This window comes from Grampus griseus (genome assembly GCF_964374135.1).
Source record: "Grampus griseus genome assembly, chromosome: 9".
Taxonomy (NCBI): domain Eukaryota; kingdom Metazoa; phylum Chordata; class Mammalia; order Artiodactyla; family Delphinidae; genus Grampus; species Grampus griseus.
Genome location: NC_139003.1, coordinates 96,529,142 through 96,550,589, shown reverse-complemented (window position 1 = coordinate 96,550,589; position 21,448 = coordinate 96,529,142). Strand labels below are relative to the sequence as shown.

The 21,448-nt window shown below is 53.9% G+C and overlaps 1 protein-coding gene across 1 annotated transcript; it reads right to left on the bottom strand.

Annotated features, from left to right (window-relative positions):
* Positions 1-2,432: 2,432 nt before the first annotated feature.
* On the bottom strand, positions 2,433-19,892 carry RAMP3 (receptor activity modifying protein 3). The gene is made up of 3 exons (XM_082661620.1): positions 19,777-19,892; positions 7,575-7,707; positions 2,433-3,419 (listed from the first exon to the last, which is right to left on the bottom strand). The coding sequence occupies exons 1-3, from the start codon at positions 19,841-19,843 to the stop codon at positions 3,164-3,166; spliced, it is 456 nt and encodes a 151-aa protein (XP_082517746.1). The 5' UTR covers positions 19,844-19,892; the 3' UTR covers positions 2,433-3,163.
* Between the last annotated feature and the right edge of the window lie 1,556 nt (positions 19,893-21,448).

The window sequence follows — 21,448 nt, the reverse complement described above, 5'->3', positions numbered from 1 at the left end:
GACTCTCCAAACACACACAGCACAAGGAGCATTTGTCTCAGTCAGAGTCCCAACCTCACCTCGGCCAGAAATGGTGCCCAGGGACTCCCACGCTAATAAATGTTTCTAGAAATAAGTGCACAAAGGACATCAGACTGCCGGACCGGCCCTAGAGACACCTTGCTCCCTGCACCCTCTGTCACTCACAGCCCACGTCCTTTGCTGGACCCTCTTCCCCACCCACCTTCAATTGATACAAAGCAGGGCACGGGGGTGACACTTAGTGTGCCAGATGGAGGGAACCAGCCCCCTGCCACTGTGAGACTCAGCGATAAAATAAAGGAGTGAGACGAAGAGGAGGAGGTGTGAGACATCCAGGAAAACCCAGGCAGAGGGAAGGGCAGAACTGGGGCTGGGGTCGGGGTGGGGGTCCCAGATGTCCTGGGGTCCCCACCCTGGTGGGCACACACCCTCTCCGATTATTCAATCAAACTCTAACCAGGGCATCAGGATTTCTCAGATGTGATTAAGGTCTCAACTTTACTGGCTCTCAGATAGGGAGATTATCCTGGCGGGCTTACCGATCATATGACTCCCCCCGATAAATCCAAGCCTAGAGGTCAGAGGGGTCAATATGATGTACAGTCTCCTTTGCTGGCTTTGAAGATGGAGGGGGCCATGTAGCCAGCAACATGTGCAGGGCCTCTAGCAGCTAAGAGCAGCCCCACCGACAGCCACAGGAAATAGGGCCCTTAGCCCTTCAACGGGCCTTTGCCACACCCTGTGAGCCTGGGCGAGAACCCCGAGCTCCGGATGACATCTTGGCTCCAGCCTGGAGAGACCCTGCACTGAGAACCAGCAAACCTGGACCCCAACTCCAGGCTGCAGAGCTGGGCTACTTCCAGCCTTGAAGTCTGTGATATTTGTTACCCAGCAGTAGGTGCTGACACAGCATCCCTGTGCGTTCTTCACCCGACACATTCAGCAGCCCCGCTGCAGGTTCAAGGAGGCAAAGAACTGGGTTAGCCGTGCCCTGGTTTTGCCAATGAGCACAGTGAAAGACGAGAGGGCCAAGGGGCTGACAGAGCACGCAAAGGCATGACCAATAGTCCACTGACCAGGATTCAGGCTGGGCCGGGGGGAAGGCAGAGAGCCAGAGCTGGGCGGAGCTGGCCTGGGGGTCGGAGGTCTCATGGGGGCCAGGAGGTCTCTAAAGTTAGCATAGTGAAGAAAGTGCACTGTAGAGCTAAGGGGGGTGGTCGGGTGGCCCGGTGCCTGGCCCAGGATTGCAAGGGTCACCACTCTTGGTAAGGGTGGGGTCCGCAGCCAAGAGGGCCACTTGACGGCCATGTGCACACAGGAGTAGCCCCTTGGTGGGGGCCCAGCTTCTTATGGGACCCAGGAAGTGAGGACTCCTGGGGAGGGGAAGGCACACGCAGCATGTGCTCCAGAGGCCCTCAAACAGGGAGTGACCAGGGCCAGCCAGGGGCTGGGCTGCACACCCACCAAGGCAGCCACGCCCCCCAGGACATCATCTGAGAAGAGGGCCAACATTTTAAAGGTTTGAGATGGTCTGAGACCCGCGAGCACTCTGACCCCGCACCCCGGCCTCCAGAGGCCACGTCATCTGGCAGACGTCCAGCGAAGATGACCAGCGAGGCTCAGGTAGCGGGAGATGCGCTGGAGTCAGCGTGGGTTCACGTTCAGCTCACAGACTTCTGGTCCTCGGCCGAAGCTGCCTCACGAAGCAGAAGTGCCAGGAGTTTCAGATTCTGTCCCTACACTGTGCCCCTACCCGCACCGCTGGGCACCTGGAGGGGACCAGCAGGCTCAGGGGACCAGCACATCTCTGGGCAGGAAGGGGGGCGGGGCCTCTGACGGACACAGGGACTGCCCCGCCAGGTTCTCTCCACGTCCACTCATAGCCATGGCCCACCTCTGGTCCCCAGCAAGACCGTGCTGAAGCCAACAGCCCACATCCAAAAGCCTCGGCCCCAGAACTGGAACATGGACAAGGCCCAGCGAGAGGTCTGCGGACAAAGTGCCCCCACCAGCTGCTCCCAGGTCCCCAGGACCAGGTGGGGGTCTTGGCAAGCCCTAGGCGACCTTGAAATGCTGGAAGGATAGTCTCCCCTCCATCCTCAAAGCGCAGGGTGCCAGTGGGAAGCACAAAACCTCTGCAAGCTGGATGGGTAGATGCCTCCTGCCTGCCCACATTCCCCTGGTGTGAAGCTCTCTTTGCCACTCGGAGCTCTGACATTCTGGAGCCTCAGGCACTCCCCATCTGTAAAATGGGCATGGGGGACTTGCCAGTCCTAAGAGGCCAGGTGGGGTCTCTGGGAATTCCCTGAAATGAAACTGGAAACCCCAGAAGCAGCATGACTCTTTACTCAGAGAAAGCACAGACATGGCAGACAGAGCTCAGCCAGAACGACAGCGCAGGGGACCCCACCCCAGGCCGTGCTCACAGCGGGGGGCCGTTAGGAAGCTCCAGCCCCTGGTGGTGGCCCCAGAAAGCAGGTCTCAGGCTGTGCTGTGGCTCCTCGGAACCCCCAACCCAACCCTCAGTCTTCCAGATCTCTAGGTGGGCTCCCTACCAAGAGGACTCAAAGCCTGCGAAGCGAGGACCTACAAAAACCCCCTCACTATCTCTTTACCACCAATCCCCAGCCAGGTGGGAATAGGCACACCTTTCCAGGGTGGTGCCAGGGTGGGGCCAGGGCTTGGGGTGGAGTCAGAGTGGGAGGTGGGGCCAGGACTAGGGGTGGGGTCAGAACTGGGGTGGGGCCAGGGCTGGGGGTGGAGTCAGAGTGGGAGGTGGGGCCAGGACTGGGGGTGGGGCCAGGGCTGGAGGTGGGGTCAGAGCCAAGGGGTGGAGTCAGGGCTGGGCTGGGGCCAGGGGTAGAGTCAGTTGGGAGGCGGGGTCTGGCCGGGGCTGCAGATGGGGCACCACGGGACTCTGTGCTAGGAACCCCGAGGCCCCCGCCCAGCCTGGGACAGCGCGGGCGAAGCAGCGGTGACTTGTGCCCAGCACAAAGGCTCCAGTCGCAGCACGTTTTCTTTCACCAGCCCAAAGGCCGCCCAGGCAGGGTGGGGGGCAGCCGAAGAGTGTCCACCGGCTCTCCCAGCCCTGGAGAACTTTCTTCCGCTTCTCCAGGCGGGGCCCCTCGGACTCACCGGGCCCTCACACCACCTGGTCGGTGCGTTTGCTGCGCCACACCACCACGCCGGTCATGGCGATGGTCAGCAGGATGGGCACTGCGATGAGCGGGATGAGAATTTCGTCTGGGGGGTCCTGCCAGTGTTGCCTGTCCACGGAGCAGTTTTGGAAGAACCGCCTGTGGACCCCAGCGATGAAGCTCTCCGCCAAGGGGTTGGGCCAGTAGCAGCCCACCACGTTGGTCTCCACCTCGGTGCAGTTGGTGAAGCTCTCATAGTACCTGCAAAGGCAGAGGGCTTGACCGCCTGGCTCCTCTGCCCCTCCTCACTCTGGCCCTGACCGCCAGGAAAGTGGGGGGCAATCCTGTCTGGCTACCTGCTCTCATCATGGCTCCAGGACACAGGGGAAGGCCTCCTGCTCTGAGCCCTACTGGGCCTGCTGGGCCAGCAGGGTCCATCTCCCTGGCGTCCTTGCCCAGAGGCTCTCTGGCATGGCGACTCCATGCTCTGCTTCCCACCTCTAGGCCTCAGCCCCGCTTTCATCTGCCCCTGAGCCCCCTCCCCAAAGTGCACAGCCATGTTCTACTCCCCTTCGCAGGCTGCCGCGTCACAAACTCGATTCCCCTCGTGCCCACCCCAGCAGACAATGACCTCTGCACAGAGCCCGGTGTCATCGAGCCCAACTCCTGGCCCTCCCATCTTAAAACAGAGGCAGCAGGGCTTCCCTGGTGGCGCAGTGGTTGAGAGTCCGCCTGCCGATGCAGGGGACACGGGTTCGTGCCCTGGTCCGGGAGGATCCCACGTGCCGCGGGGCAGCTGGGCCCGTGAGCCGTGGCCGCTGAGCCTGCGCGTCCGGAGCCTGTGCTCCGCAATGGGAGAGGCCACAACAGTGAGAGGCCCGCGTACCGCAAAAAAAAAAAAAAAAAACAGAGGCAGCAGAGCCCAGCATGGAAACTCTGAGGCCATGAGCCCCCCAAAATACACCTCATGCCCCGTCCTGCATCTCCTACGTCATCCCTGCCTCATCTTGGTCATCCACACCCGTCACCTGCTTCCTATGAGGACGTGAAGTCCCAACGCCCAAGGTCTGGGCCCAGCATTTCTCAAGTCTTCCCAGGGGGTACTCTGGGCCTGGCTTCTTTTTCCAAGGCCAAGGGATGTGTGGAGTCACAGCCACTTGGACCTGCAAGACCCTTGTCACCTAAGGCCACTCTATGGGCTCCCCGGGGAAGAGGTCTCTCTGAGGCAGGCCGAGGACCAGCAGCCTCCCAGTCAAGTCAGCTTGCCCTCATTTACCTGTTTTGGGGGAGCGTGTCCCACCTGTGAGCCCAGCCCCGGCCTGTCTTCCTCTCAGACGTCACCTCCCCCAGCCCCCATCTGACAGGACACGTGGGATTCCCCCCGCCCCAGGGTCTTCCTGTCTGTGTCAGGCAACCGGAAAGGGCACTCAGCAAACCACCCATGAGGAGCCACGTCCATCCAGCGGGCTGGCTCTGGACGGTCCTTGAAGCCAACCAAGGGCTACAGCTACCAGGACCCAGAGTTCAGCCCCACGGCCAGCTGGCCTGGGATTAGCGGCCCCTGGGAGTGGTGGCCTAGGTTGGCAGCCATTGTCCAAGGTGCTCTGGTGAGAGGGCTGGTCAGACACGTGCCAAGGTGCACCAGCTCCACCACTGCCCACACTCTCTTGCAGCTGGCAGAGTCCTGCATGCAGGACAGGTATGGGAGCGGGAGAGGCTCCTGCCTCAGATCCCCACAAGCAGCAGGCCCTGCGGCCCCCCTCCTCCCTCCGGTGCGGACCCAGGGCGGACCCTCAGGCCTGGCCTGAGCAACAGGAAGGAACTGCTTCCTGCAAGGAGCTTCCTGTACAGAACCTCGTCTCTGCCTGGAAAGGCGGTGGGAAACAGGGCGGCTAATCACTAAACCAGGCCTTCGTAGTGCCCACGCCTCCCAGCAGCCCCGGGCAGTTTCCCAGTCCAGACGCTTGGGTTGCTGGTCAGGCACACGTCTGCCCTGCACCCCTCAGCTAACGCAGACAAGGGAGAGCCACACGAGGCAAAAGAGAGCGGGAAGCAAAGGGTACGGCCTGGAATCTGTGTGCAGAGCCGTGATGTGGCCCCTGGGACAAGCTCAGGCTCTGGGACACCTCACCAGGCAGGTCCTCAGGCAAACCCATCACTCCCCAAGACCCACCCCTCCCACTGGGCCCCGTCAGTGACCTGCCACCCCAGACAGAGCCTCTAACTGGACACCCTGCCAAGCCCCGACCCACCCCAGGGCTCATAGGGCTGAAACGAAGCAGATGGAGCTAGGGGAAGCCCCACTGTGGACAGCAAGCCTGCAGGGGCTGGGGAGTGGTGTGTGGCCCGAGTGACCCCCCATGCACAGAAAACAGCACAGGACAGCAGCTTAGGGGTCAGGATGAAGAATCAATGTCCTTCAATCCCAGCTAGCCCACTGACCATCTTCCTGACTTTGTCCACATTACTTAGCCTCCATGAGCCTCAGTTGCCCCGCCTGTAAATGGGGTTCATAATTCTTATCCGATAAGGTGACTGAAAGGACCAAATGAGGTGAAGTGAATACACTCCTGACAAGTGCCTGGCACATAGTAGGTGCTCGGTGAGGTCTCGGGGTGAGCCCCAAAGGCCAGGAATGGGGCAGAGCTGAGCATAACACCCATCTCCGTGGGTCGACCTACGGGGCCAGGCGCAGAATGCCCACACCTGGTGCTTCCCAAGAACGCTGGGAAGTGGCTCCGAATTTTAAGAGCAAACACTTTTAGGATAAAAGACACCGAGAGGTCGGGCACTCAGGCACATGGCAAGAGTTGTAGAGGCCAACTCCCACATCCCAGCATCCCACCCTTCCCTGGGCTGGGGAGGCAGAAGGCAGGGACGCACACATTTGCACACACTGCTCCCAAGCCCTGTTAACTCGCCAGCCCAAGTTCAGGCTGGAGACGAAATCAGGGTGTCCTTCACAAGGAAGCTGCTGTTTGTGTGACATCGCAGAACCAGGGTCACGACGGTCTGTGCTTCCCAAGCGTCCCCTGGTCACCCAGGGCCTCCCCATGTCCTCCCTTCAGTCTGGCTTCCAGAGCAAGAGAAGACGCAGCCATAGGCCAGATGGGAAAGGGGGATGCAGAGGCCGGGAGTGAGGCAAACCACCCCCGTCAGACTCCCTCTCCCGCCAGGCAAACTTCCCTACTCAGGTGGAAGTCGGCCCCTCTCTCTCCAACTCCCAGACCCCCCTCCTGGCTGCCCCCTCTGCTGTCCTCAGGCCCCAGGGCTGGATGTCTGATCTCCTCGCTGAGGCTTTAGCAGGTGACAAAGGCACAGGATGGGAAGCGCCCACCTCATCCTCCCTTACCCCAGACCCCTGTGTGTCCACTCCAGGCTTGGCGTCCAGGCCAGTGTCAGAGGACAAGAAGAAGCCTGGCCAAGCCCCTTCCCGAGCCCCCAGCCCCCCTTCCCAGCAGACACAGAAATTTCATACTGTTTGGTTCAGCGAACAACTATGTCTGCGAGGGGCCTGCCACTGTCCCCGGGGGAGTTGGGCCTGGAAGCCCCTAGAACAGCCACTGGGGGCAGAGACCACAGGGGCCGGGGTCTTGGAGGGGAAAGGGCTGATGCAACTGAGCAAATCCGGGGCTCCCAGGGAGGATGGGGCCTCCAGGCAAGCACGGCTCACAGGACAGTGTGAGTCTGCAGCGGCCGCCAGCAGCGCACCAGATTGAGATGGCCAAGTGGGAAGTGGAGGAGGGCGGGCACAGCCCGTAGGTGATTTCTGAGGAGGTGAAAGGGCCACCTTGACACTTGATGCTAGGTGTGACCAGAGGAGATCAAAAACCTCGGGAGCTTCTAGAACGTCGGGCTCTCTGTGGTGAGGCACTGCTCCCGCCGCACCAGGTAGAAACCAGCGGGGTTCAGTTTCTCTGGGGTCCACTGGTCCTGACTACCAACCCAGCCCTGGCCGGTGCTGTGAAGAAAACCCAAAATGACAATTTCCACCCAGCATGGACCGTGAAGAGAGGCAGGCACGCCAGGGCAGGGCACTAACCCAATTCAGGAAGGGCAGTGGGTGTCAGGGTTTCCCAGAGACATGACCTCGCTCAGAGGAATGGGGGACACACAGCCTGGAGTGTCCAGTTTGGAACTGCCAGGGTGGTCCGTGTGGGGAGTGGAGGGCTGTGAGGCTTGGAATGGACCTCGGAGCATGCGGGGCACAGACGCCGAGGGTAGGACGTGGGCAGGGCAAGGGCGGGGCACGGACACACGGTCAGCAGGATACAGACGGGCTGTGGGCAGAGGGTAGTCCAGCCACGGGCAGGGCATGGGCAGGGCGTGGGCTGGGCGTGGGCAAGCCACGGGCAGGGCGTGGGCTGGGCGAGGGCAGGGCGAGGGCAGGCCCAGTGCCTGAGCAGGGACACTCACACGATGAACTCCGACAAGTTGCACCACTTCCAGACCTCCACCTTCTTCATCCTTTCAGCAAAGGTCTGGCCGCAGTGGGGCAGCATGGCCAGCATGCGCTTCTCATTGCAGCCGCCCACTGGGGGACACTCCCCTAGAGAGGAGACAGCCGTGAGCACTGCTGGAATTGCTGGCATGAGCCTTGAAGGGCTCCTGCTGATGACCCTCAAGGCCAGCTGGGGTCTTCCTCCTTCACCTTGACCTCCATGTGACCTGGGGAGGTTGAAGCCAGTGCAGAAAGAGTGACCCACTTGGAGGCGTCCAGGAGACAGGACCCAGAGGGCCCGTGGCCTCCCAGGGCAGCATGGGAAGAAGCAGGTAAGAGGACAGCATGCAGAGGGACAGGGGTCCCGGGAGTGGAGAGGCTGAGGGCTGACGGAGTCCGGGCTGGGTGGGGGCAGGGAGCAGGGGCGACCACTGCACCTCGAGGGTGAGGGCACCCGCAGCATGTCCCAGGAAGGGTTCTGAGAGTCTGATGACAGTCCCAGGCCTCTGGGCAGCGACAGAGGGCCCTTGACAGTAAGGACTGCCCACCCTGTCAAAGCCACCCCCTTGAACTCCAGGAGGCCAGGGGCTGAGGGCTGCAGGGTCCAGCAACAGCGGCCAGGCCTTTGAACACTCTTGGGGTCTGGCAGGACCCCTGCCCCAGGATTTCTCATCACTCTTCCGGAACTCTGCCCCCAACACTTCCTGTGCCCTCCACCCCCAGAGAACACCCTCCTCCCACTGGGAACACCCGCCTGTCCGACCCTCAGGACCCGTCCCCCCACCCTCTCCAGGCATCCGATTTCCAGGGGTCAGTTCCCCCCCTCGTAATCTTCCCTCTCGTGACCCCCAGCTTTGGTTCCCATCATGTAATCAAGAGAAAGCCCTGCTGTGCATGTCCTAGAGTACATATGTTGTATTGATATATGCATGTGTGTGCATCTATGTGTGCGTGTGTGTCTTAGTGTGTGTGTGTTGTGTTCACATCTGTGTGTGTTGTGTGTGTAGGTATATCTGCCCTGCCATGTGTATCCTGACATATGTATGTGTGTATGTATATATGTGTACTGCCCTGCCGTGTGTGTCCTGATGTGTGTATGTGTGTTGTGTGTATATGTATGTCTGTGTGGTATGTGTGTTTGTACATGTGTGTGTCTATGTGCACGCTGCCCTACTGTGTGTTATCTGGTGTATGTGTGCCTATGTGGGACTCACAACTTCACAACTTACAATAATCTTACAATAATGAAGACAGTGTGGTACTGGCATGAGGGTAGACATATAGGTCAATGGAATAAAATTGAGAGTGCAAGAATCAACCTTCATTTTAGAATAAAATTATTTTCTCTAAATGTACCAAGACAATTCACCAGGGAAAGAATAGTCTTTTCAACAAATGGTGCTGGAATTATTGTATATACACATGCAAGAGAATAAAGTTAGACCCTTTCCTCACAATTTACACAAAAATTAACTCAAAACATATAAGAGAGCTAAATGTAAGAGCTAAACTATAAAAATTCTTAGGATAAAAGGAGAAAGTCTTTGTGTCCTTGTATAAGACAAAGTCTTCTTAAATATGACACCAAAAGCACAAACAACAAAAGAAAAAGACAGAAAGTGAACTATATCAAATTTTTTAACTTTTGTTCTTCAAAAGACACCATCAAGAGAGTGAAAAGACAACCCACCGAATGAAAGAAAATGTATGAAAATCGTATTTCTGATAAGGGGCTTGTATCTAGAATAGATAAAGAACTCTTATGACTCTATAAAAAGAGAGCAATGACCCATTTAAAAATAAGCAAAGGATCTGAATAAACATTTCTCCAAAAATATACACAAATGACCAATAAGCACATGAGAAGACAATCAACATCGTTAGCCATCAGGGCGATGCAAGTCAAAACCATAATCAGATATCACTTCACACCCCCCAAGATAACTATTATCAAAAAGATCTAACAGAGCTGGGGGGAGGGGAGGGGAGAAAAAAAAAGATCTAACAAATGTTGGTGAAGATGTGGAGAAATTTGAACCCTCATATGCTGCTCGTAGAAACGTAAAATGATGCAGCCACATTGAAAAATAGTTTCCTGGCAGTTTCTCAAAATGTTAAAAATACAATGACTATATGACCCCACAATCACACTACTAGAGGTAGTAGTGTAATTTCTTTCCATAAAAGAATGAAGTACTGACACGTGCTACAGCTTGGATAAACCTTGAAAACATTATGTTAAGTGAAAGATGCCGGTCACAAAATACCACATATTGTATGATTCCATTTAATGAAGTCTGCAGAATAGCCAAATCTATAGAGGCAGAGTGCAGATTAGATTACTTAAGGCCAAGGGGGTTGGTGGAATGGGTCATCACTGCTAGTGAGCATGGAATTTATTTAGGAGTGATGAAATGTTCTCAACTGGATGGTGGTGATAGTTGCAAAACTCCGTAAATATACTAAAAAACATTGAACTATATACTTTAAATGGGTGAATGTGTGGTATGTGAGTTATACCTCAAAAAGCTTTTTTAAAAAATAAAAGTTTTTTCAAACATTCAAAAGTTGAAAGAAGGTATTACAAGCACACTCAAACTTCAGGTAATATTTAAGAATTTCCTTTAGGGAGAAGGAAAATAATATCAGAAGTAAATATTGATCTTCACAAAGGAATGAAGAGCACCAGAAATTGTAACTCTAGGAGTAAATATATAAAGTTTGTTTCTCAACATTTAAATCTTTTAAAAGATAACTGACTGTGAAAACAAAAACAATAACGTACTGTGGGGACTTCCCTGGTGGCGCAGTGGTTGAGAATCCACCTGCCAGTGCAGGGAACACGGGTTCAATCCCTGGTCCGGGAAGATCCCACATACCGCGGAACAACTAAGCCCGTGAACCACAACTACTGAAGCCCACGCACCTAGAGCCCGTGCTCCGCAACAAGAGAAGCCACCGCAATGAGAAGCCTGCGCACCGCAATGAAGAGTAGCCCCCGCTCGCTGCAACTAGAGAAAGGCCGCATGCAGCAACGAAGACCCAAAGCAGCCAAAATTAAATAAATAAATTTATAAAAATAAATAAATAAATAAATAAATAATGTATTGTGGATTTACAACTTAAGTTTAAATAAAATGTATGACAGTGATAATATAAAGGGCAAAAATGGAAGGTTCTTGTGCTATACGTGAATTGATATATCATTTAAGAGACTGAGTCTCTCAGGGTGACCACGTGAGGTGTCTGACTTGGCCGCACACCAGACTCACCCAGGCCACAGCCCAGGCCCTGAGACAGGGACCAAGAATCGGTGTTTGTTAAACTGCCCCTACGCCCACATAATTCCAACGTGCTGTCAGAGCTGAGAACAAGTGGGAAGAGCAATGCTTGCTCACAGTTACGTGCACACAGGCACGTGGAGATCTTGTGCAATGAAGATTCTAACCCCGCAGGCCTGGGGCACCAAGATGCTAATCTCTGACAAGCTCCAGGTGGGTGATGCGAGACCCAGGCCCACACTCTGCAGAGTAAGAGACAGAAAATGGGAGCGCTGAACCCAAGAGTCAGAGGGGAGTCAGACAGCCCCGTGGCTCTGCTCCCCAGCCCAGACGCACTCACTCTCCTCTCTGAGGCTCGGTTTCCCTATCTGGAAATGGAGCCGTGACACCTGCCGTGACACCTCCTTGCCCGGCTTCCCTCCACTTCAGTACTGACCAATGTCCACTGAGTGCCCTGTCCTAAGTGTGGTCCAGCTCGCCGAGCCCTGCAACAGCCCAACAAGACAGGACCACTGTGACTGGGGAAAGTCATCGACCTGCTCAGTAACACGGTAGGGGGCCGAACCCAGGTGCAGCCCTAGGTCCAGGGCCGTGCAGGCCCGCAGTTAGTGACTTTAGGGAACGCAGGCTCTCAGGCTGAGGTGGAGGCAGATGATGAGAAGGCAGCCTACGCTCCTTTCTCCCACTGGTTGCCCTGTTCCAAAGGCATCTTTTCCCCACAGCTCACTGACAGGCTCCCCACCACAGGCTCTGAAAGTCCACCTGACATCCAGCCCTTGTACCCATTCCTGGGCCTGGTCTTGTCATCCCCTGACAGCATCCTCTCAGTATCCTTCATGGCTGTCCTGGGCTCCACCCTCCTCCCACATGGGCATGGGCCAGGCAAGTCTCACACTGTTCGCCCCTGCTGGCTGCTGCCACTCCTCCCAGCCATGGCCCGACTGGACCTGGCCTGTCTAGACCACCTGGACCACCATCTAGACCCAACTGAACCTGGATCCATGGACCTGGATGACCTGGACTTTAATCCTCTGGACCTGGACCCCCTGGACCCCTTGGGCCTTGAATACCTGGACCCTGGACCTCCTAGATGCCCCCTAGACCTTGAATACCTGGACCCCCTGGACCTGTTGGACCCCTTGGACCCGGAACCCTGGACCTGGAACACCTAGACATCCTCAGCCTGACCCAACGGCCACCTGTCGGATCACTGAGACCCAGCCCAGGGCTTTCTCCTCCTCCCCTCCCACTTCTCCCCACCACTGGAGCCCCTTCCTCCTCTCCCTTCCTGCTTCCTCATGGACAGAATCTCCTTGAACCCAGAATCTCCATGTGTCCCAGAATCGCCACATACCCAGCACCACAGGGGCCTGGCCAGGGCAGGTTGAGAATGTGTCATCAAGGACCACGTGACATCCTAAGGCAGGTTTCCTGGGATAAATTCTCCCGCCCATGGGGGCGGGCAGGGGGTGCTGTGAGGATGCACAGGGCAGGCACCATGGGACACCTGTCTGATCAACCACAGGTGCCCTCCGTGAGGGGGTGGGGAGACTGGTAATTACGGCACCATTTCTTTTTTTTTTTTTTTTTAATTTTATTTTTGCTGTGTTGGGTCTTCGTTTCTATGCAAGGGCTTTCCCTAGTTGTGGCGAGCGGGGGCCACTCTTCATCGCGGTGCGCGGGCCTCTCACTATCGCGGCCTCTCTTGTTGCAGAGCACACGCTCCAGACGCGCAGGCTCAGTAGTTGTGGCTCACGGCCCTAGTTGCTCCGCGGCGTGTGGGATGCTCCCAGACCAGGGCTCGAACCCGTGTCCCCTGCATTAGCAGGCAGATTCTCAACTGCTGCGCCACCAGGGAAGCCCATGGCACCATTTCTGATGCACAGGCTTCAGGGGCTCCCAGCCAAACCCAACAACCTGCCCTGTGTTATAAGAGTGAGGTAAAGATGCAGATTCCTGACAACACCAAGAAAGTGTGTTGCTGCCACCCACTCAAGCTACCAGCTGCATTAGTAAAGGTCTCGGGAATTAAGTTGAAATAGAAAACCATTTCAGTTGGTTCCATCAGGGAAACAAAGAAAATGCACTGTGTTCCTTTTGTCTAGGGGACTTCCAGACTCTGGGAGATGAGAAACAGCCAAACAGATGCATTTCCAAGAGAAAGGCCTTTTATGGCCAGTCACTTGGAAACGAAATACAGGAGCTCTCGTTCTCCTCTTGCGCAAATCAGCATCAAGCAGACTGCAGGCTCTGCAGCGATGGGCCATGGCCAGTAGGGCTGTGGGAGGGTGTGGTTTCTGAAAGGTTCTGCCCCCAGTCCCTGCAGTCTGAGGAGTTCCCTCCCCACCCTGGACCTCAGTTTCTGTATCTATATGATGAATAGGGACGTCAGAGGACCTTCAAACACCTCTCGGCTAACCACCTCATTGCAATCACTGCGTCACTGGGCTACTTGATATCCAGCCACTGCCTCTGGGCTCGCTTGAGTCCACAGAATCCAGTGTGAAAGGAGGTGGCTCAACAGCAGGACAACATTACATCCACCAGTGACAAAAACAGTGACAGTGACATGTTCATACACATACACACTGGCATGGGCACTCTGTCTGGGGGTGCTGTGAGCCGCTGGTAGCCACAGCTGCTAGCAAACTCGAGTGCCCACAGAATGTGTGCCAGGCACTGATGGGAGCTTCCCATACACACAACCCTTTCATTCCACACTCTTGGTCCCCGCACATCGTTATGGGGACTGAACTCATTGAATCCAAATGGCTATCACAACAGCCCTTTATAGGGTGCTATTCCTGCATCCACACTAGAGTGGGGGAAACTGAAGCTAAGGGCCAGTAAGTAAGTGTCTCATAATCTTGGTGTTAAGGTGCTGCAAAGGGAGGCCCCCAGAATTCACACCCAGACCCAAGGGGCTGGTCAAGGGCTAGGCATGAAACCGAGCAGTAGGCCTTGGGTTAATTAGTAGAACTTCAACCAAAAGTGAAAAAGGATGGGGGGAGAGGCTTTTTAAACTGAAGTAAGTAAACTTAACTTAGTTCAACTATTATTTTTGGTTTTACACTGGCCAGGTGAATTGCCATGACACACGATGTCCTGATTCCCTATCTTTCCATTTGTATGTTGTTTGTTGTTAAAAAGAGGAAACCTCATTTGGGTAAGTCGAGGGAACTGTTGGACTTCACCCTTCTGTTCTTGTGCTACAAGAGTTGAATTGTGTTCTTTGTGTGTATCTTTGCATTTGTCTTGGGCGTAAGTGTGACTTCTATGGGAAACAAAATCTGTTTTCGGAATGCAGCACCTCAGGGTGCGTCCTGCAGAAGTGGACCACTTCCAGTTGCAAAGCAATGAAATGTAAAAAGATGATTTTCCTTTGTAATACAACCTGGCCATAATACTCCCTAGATTCAGGGGGAAAATTTTGCCCTTTAATGGGTCCCTAAACTACACTACTATTATGCATTAGAGCTGTTTCACAATAGAGAGGAAAAATGGGATAAGATTTATAAACTAATAAGTTTTATATTGAAATAAATACCTGATTCATGAATAAGTTTTAAAATGAAGGTATGGGACTTCCCGGTGGGGCAGCGGTTAAGAATCTGCCTGCCAATTCAGGGGACACGCGTTCGATCCCTGGTCCAGGAAGATCCCAGATGCCACGGAGCAAAGAAGCCCGTGCACCACAACTACTGAGCCTGCACTCTAGAGACCACGAGCCACAACTACTGAGCCCACCTGCCACAACTACTGAAGCCCACACACCTAGAGCCCATGCTCCACAACAAGAGAAGCCACCGCAATGAGAAGCCCATGCACCGCAATGAAGAGGAGCCCCCACTCGCCGCAACTAGGGAAGCCCACGCGCAGCAACGAAGACCCAACGCAGCCATAAATTAATTAATTAATTAATTAATTAATTAATTTAATGAAGCTATGAGATCTCTGCCTATCTGGATATATGTATGTCTATATATACATTATAATTATATGTCTTTATCTCTGGGTAGTATTACCAAAACTAATTTGTAAATGAGCACTACTTAATTGGCTTAAAGAAAAGTAAGTGCTTACAAATCAAACATTTCTAAATACAACAAAAAACTAACCAAAATGAATTTCAGGTTCATGTGATCTGGGGAATATTCAGTATTAAATTAATATCCAGCATTAAAGTTAGTTTAAGTATAGTTAATACAGACATGTCTTTAGAGTCATCAATGTTAAGTATGATAATTTTATTGTACCTAGGTTTACTGAAAGTCAGTAAATTCATATTATATCTACTGAAAAACTTGTCAACAAGAAAATGAATTTTGTATGATGATACTGTCATAAGTAAAAAAAATAAAGATAAGTGGTATAGAAGCTTTTAGGTGAACTCTTTAGAAGTAATTATGTTTTAGTCTTTCCAGATTCTTAGTAACTTGAAACTTTCGAGTTTTTCTGAATTAAGTTAAATGATAAACATTTCTTGAAGGTCTAGGTCATTTTTAAGATAAAGTACTGGAACACTGATTGCTAGACAAGTCTATCTTCTTTTGTCTTACGAGAGAAAAAAAAAACTAAAGGTGTTTGGGTTTATTAGACACACATCTTGAACCACTTTAAAGAGAAATTATGCTATAAAAACGTATTTTTAAAAAAATGTTTTTAGAGGTTAGAGAACATGTTTATAAGTTTGCCAATCAGAAAACGTTGGTATAGCAAACAGTTCAGTTAGTTGGCTTTTGGTTTTTGCTGGCGATTACGGTTTTTAAGGGTTAAAAATTCTAATAAATATGCGATTAAACTATTAAAAATAATAAGGAAATCACTTCAGAATGTAAAGAAAATACATTGTCAGCAAGAGAAGGATGGAGATATTTTTGTTAAAGAAAAAGGGAAAATAATTTTGTCCTAGAGCTCATTGTTTCTAGATGGGAAAAAATAAGGGACAAACTTATATAGATACAGAAAGTTGTAAAAGGTTTATGGAAAAGGAACCTTAAGAAAAGAGTTTTGTGCATGGTCAGGATTGATTGAGATTAGATTGAATTTAAAAGCAAACTAATACAGGACTAGAGTTTGTTTTTCTCTCTCTGTAAAGAGAACAAAGTTTTCCTGGAATATTGAGCAGCTTTGATAACAGACTGTAAGTTTCTTTCTCTAGCTAACTTTGAGTTTCCCAAAGGGCCCCTGAGCCATCTCAGAAAGACATATTAAACTAATTAAGATTATTTGGTCTATTAAACTACATGGAAAACATTATATGAAAAAATTTCTCTAATAAAGTGGTCACAGAGTATAACTACTCGTGACACGTATCACTGCTTGCTTTAAGTCTACTGCTTGGAGCACGTGCCATGTTTGTGTGACAATTTGATATAACTGATAAGATGTATAACCTATAAAATGTTTCCCTGTCAACATACCTTTGTAGCTGCTTGTTATGTCTGATTAGTTTTCCCCCAACATGGATAACTAGGCAAACATATAAACAAAAAGTAGGAGTAGCACCAAGGGACATGATAGACCCAGGGCAGGCAGCAAACACAATCAAGGGACAGATACTTTGATCATCAGTGCTTTCTACTGAAAGATTTGCAACCAAAAGGGGGAAATGACAGAAGAAAATTTCACATATTGAGGTATAGGGAAGTCTTTCTGGTTTACATGATTTAACTCAAATTTCATGCTAATTTAAAACAGCCTGTTTGTGGTCTATTAAACATACATTGTATGTCTGCTTTAACCATTAAGGGAAAAACTACATTTGGAGAATAGTACAAACACGCATTTTGATTATTATCCTCATTGTAATATATCTACTAATTTTCAAATGTTTGTCTAGGTGCTATGACAAAGCAATCAAAGAGGGAAGTACTGTTTTCATAATACAAAATATTGATGCTAAGCTTGGAAATAGGGACTATTTCCAACTCTGTGTCCAATTCCCCAAATTGTGGCAGGACTAGGCCTCGTTTCACCAGGAAGTAACCAGAGTGATCATCACCCCATTCCCTCAAAGATTTGGGAAAAGTTAAAACAAAAACGGAACCAAAGCCAAGTTCCTCTGCTAAGTTTATGATTAACCTTTCTATCCAAAACTTTCTTCCCTTTCATATTCTGCACCTCTTCCTCCTCAGGATTGGAAAATATCAAAGAAAAGGGGGGACTGAAACCAAGCAGAACTCTGCAGGACCCTCTCAGGTACAGAAGCCCTTCTGGGTCCCCTGTTTCTTGTTTGTAGCAAAAAGCTTTAGTCTCCTAGGGGCCTCCCCTGAGTCACAAAAGCCTGGCTCAAGAAGTAATGATTGAAAGGATGTAGACATGTAGTGACAAAAATAGCAGTTGGGCCTAGAGAATGGTAACAAGTTAAAGAGTAAATCAGCCATAGAGCAGTCACAGAATCTTTATTCCCTCCCTGAAGAGGACAGATGACAGTGTCTGATGCATACTCCTGGGCTGTTTTGTACATACTTGATAAAAACCGCCGCCAGAGGGGAAAGGCTACCTGCGTGACGATCAGACTGTCGCCATGACACTAGCAACTCCATCTGTTCTGCACGCAGTCTCCTGCACGTCCTGGAAGCTTTCCTTTAAAAGCTCCTGTCCGCTGATTGGCAACGTGGAGTTGGTTTGGGGGATGCTAGTCTGCCATCTTCCTAGGTTCCTGGATTCCTGAATAAAGCATCTCTTTCCCCCCACCAACTCCTGTCTCTCGAACATTGACTTCCGAGCAGTGAGCAGCCCAAGCTGAGGTCAGTGTTGGCTCCGGGTGGGAACAGACACAGAGGCAGAGGCCCAGCTGAGTGGACTTCTCTTGACCTCACTACCCCAGGGCCCTGCACGGCAGCAACTGCTTCTGAATTAGGGTTTGTAATTTTCAAAGAAGCACCTTCCCTGATGGGCCCTTCAGAGCCCCTGATGGGCCCCTATGGTCAAGAGGAACCGCCCCCCCCCGTGGCCCTGCGCCCTGGGAAGCCAGGCCCCCCACTTGGCACAGCTCAGAGGCAGCTCAGGGACAGCAGGGTGTCAGGATCCACAGCATAGACAGCCGGCAGCCCTGAAACCCTCCTTCGAGATGCAGCAGCCTCCAGGGCTGATATGGCCCCCATCCCACCTATGACAAAGCAGCACGGGACCAAGAGCCGGTTCGCCTCTCCCTGCATCTCCCTGACGCAGTCAGGAGCCAGTTCCTGAGGCCCTCACTCTGACCAGACCAGCACCGGGCTGTGTCTGCTGAGAGGCTGGCCTGGTCCCCACCCCAGGCTCCATGGGAGGGGGACACTGGGACCAACAAGACAAGACAAGGTGGCCTCCAGAACCATGCCCACGTGAGCCCAAGATTATTAACACAGGAGATTTCTGCACAGGGTCTGCCTTTGGGCCTTCTCAACTCCATGCTACAGGCTGGTGAGGAGAACCTCGGATTCCCTCATAGTGAAGCAAAGGATTCCTCTTCCATTTCAAGGACCAAAACCTCCATCCAAGAGCTTTGTATTTGAAGGTTGCTGAAATGCCACATCAGTGCACTCCTGATTTCTGGAAGCCACCAATCACCCTTTCCTTCAACACAAAACCCAGCTAATCCTAGGGCTCTAACCCCAGAATGTGAAATGAAGTCACACTTTCTCCACCCCAGGCATCTCCAGTGGAAGGGTAACCTAGAGTTCAAGATGTCGATGGGCCTATGCCGCCTTTTCCAAATTTCACGTCATCAAAGCTGACAATGGGGCTTCCCTGGTGGCGCAGTGGTTGAGAGTCTGCCTGCCAATGCAGGGGACACGGGTTCGTGCCCCGGTCCGGGAAGATCCCACATGCTGCGGAGCGGCTGTGCCCGTGAGCCGTGGCCGCTGAGCCTGCGCGTCCGGAGCCTGTGCTCCGCAACGGGAGAGGCCACAACAGTGAGAGGCCCGCGTACCGCAAAAAAAAAAAAAAGCGGACAATGATATTTCAAATAAGCCCAATTTTGCATCTTACAGCCAGGGAGACTGAGACCAGTGAGAGCAAGGGAGCATCCCAAAGGACCCAGGGGACAGTGGCCCCCACGGACAGGGCCTGAGACCCTTGAACCCCAGGCCAGGGCTCCCTCCTCCCAGAGCTGGCCAGGCTCAGACCCTGCTCTGCAACTCCCAGTCTCAGCAAGTCTCTCCCACCGAAGCCCTCCCCAAACACGCATACCCTATTATTTGTTCTTGGATGATTTCTTTAGAACGATTTTTCAAAACAACCTTTTCATTCAATCCATTCCCAATTTGTGAGCAATGTGTTCTCCCAGGAGTTGTGTTTTCTTGCTGGAGAAGGGATCTGAGAGGGGAAGCCTCGGAAAGCCGCCCCCTGCCCCCTCCAGCCAGTCTCTCCAGACACGCGCACACACACTCACACTGAAACATTGTCCTCGGAAGGACCGGCACAGCAGGGAAGGTCTAGCACTCCCAGTTCTGGATTCCTCTCATCCACACCCCTGCGCCTGGTGTGAACGCAGGAGCCCCGGGACGAGGAGCGCACTATCTCACAGGGAGGAGGGAGACGGACATGCTCGCCGCCGCTGCTCGCTCGGGGTGTCGCGCTGGCATGGCGTCCCCAGCTCCAGGGCAGCGAGGCCGGGGACATCGCAGCTGGGAGGGGCAGGCCCAGGCCGAGTCTGCGGCTGGCGATGCAGAGCCCGCAGGAGACCCTGCGCCTTCCTTCCTAGTCCGGTCCGTCGCCATCGGCTTGGAGAGAGCCTGGGGACCGCACCCGGTCACCCCTCGCCCCTCCGGAGCGGGGCGCGCCAGGCTCGCCCAGGTCGGTGCAGGGGAGGAGGTGCAGCCAGGTGCGGATGCAGGAAGGCAAAGGCCGCGCGGATCCCACAGCCCCAGAGGCGGTTGGGCCCCCGGTGCCGGACCGAGCGTCCCCTTACCGCAGAGCAGCAGCAGCAGCAGCAGTAGCGGGAAAACGTGCGGGCGCCGCCGCGCTCTTGTCTCCATGGCTGACCAGCTGTGGCGCGCGGTCCAGCTGTGTGGCGCACCATCCAGCTGAGGCGCGCGGTGCACCTGAGTCCCGGCTGGGGGCGCTAGGGGCGCCCGGGGGCGGAGCCCAGGCGGGGAAGGGGCCGCAAAAAGCCCGCCCCCAGGAGGTGCCTTCCCCCAGGATGTGCTCTGCGCCCCTTAGGATGCGCCTCCCTCCCACCCAGGTGCCCTCCCTCAGGTCGTGCTCCCCCAGGACGTGCTACCCCTCAGGACGCTTCCTCCCCCAGGATGCTCCCATCCCTAGGACGAGTACCCTAAGGACGCGCCCTATAGCCCAAAATATGTCTTCCCTCACTGGACGGTCCTTCCCCCAGGACGGATCCCCTCCCCAGCGCAAGCCCCCTTCCTGCAGCCCTGGGGGCGCGGCCCACCGCAAGTGAGCGCCTGGAAGGCTCCGCGCCCGACTGGGCTGCAGGGCAAGATGAGGGGCGGGTGAGGGCAGCCTGCCAAGGAGCGGGCAGGATCCTGCGGATGCACCCACCCTCCCCCCAGCCCGAAGAAGAGCTGGGCAAGGTGTCTGGAGAAGGACTGCTGTGCGTCTCTGTGCCATGAGACCGGCGAGGGCAGCGCCCCTGGGGAGAGAGCTGGCTGAGAGTGGGGATATCTCTGTGTGAAGGTGCGGAGAGGAGCCCTCAGGGTGGAGCGCAGCTGACCCCCGAACTCTTACTGGCCTCAGGCCCCCAGGATACTTTCCTGGGGCCTCGCCTGTGCCAGGAGCCTTTGCACCCCTCTGGACTAGAGCGGGTGGGGCCATACACGCGTGCACCCGGCTGCACTCTTGCACACACCCCACTGCCCATGGCTAGAACCGCGTCCTCAGGCCCTGGTCCTGCCCTGTGCCCTCTGGAGGCCTCAGGGGACAAGACGAGGGCCAGGAGAGTGACTGGGTACCCCTAAGGACCTGACCTAGAGGAGTGTCATGGGCTCCGAGGGGAGGGAGGGAGGGACTTGGGATTCTCCAACCATGGATCACTTCACCTGGCTTGGTCACCTCTGTCACCCTCAGCCCCTAGCATAGACTCTGGCCCCATGGACAGCTGGTCACATTGTCACTGGTGGGGACCCCTCTGCCCTACGGTGCCCCCAGTCCACACACCCCCCAGCACGTGCTGGTCTGAGGGCTCAGGGAGCTGGGTCAGGAAGATGGGGGCCCCCTCAGGGATTGGTTGCTCTCGGCCTGGGCCCTTCCCAGTCAGAGGGATGGAGCAAGTGGGCTCCCCACCTGGACAAGGGCTCCGCCTCTCTGAGTGGTGGAAGATGGGTAATACCCCCACCCCGAAGTCCAGGTCCTGCGAGGGAGGGTTGGGGAGAGGGATTCTAGTACAGGCATCGCAAAACAACTACCTTGCAAGAGCTGAACTGACCTTTCTTGCGTGAGGAAGTCCACTTAATAAGGGATTGAAGCTTTCTGTGCTTTTTCTGATTACAAACAGAATCATTTCAAGGGAGAATTCAAGCTAGTTAAAATTGACCAGCCGTCCTGCCTGCCTCTGCCCTAGGTGGTGGCAAGCACAGATGCAGGGGCGACTCAGCACCTGTGACCCAGGCCTTCCACGCGTTCAG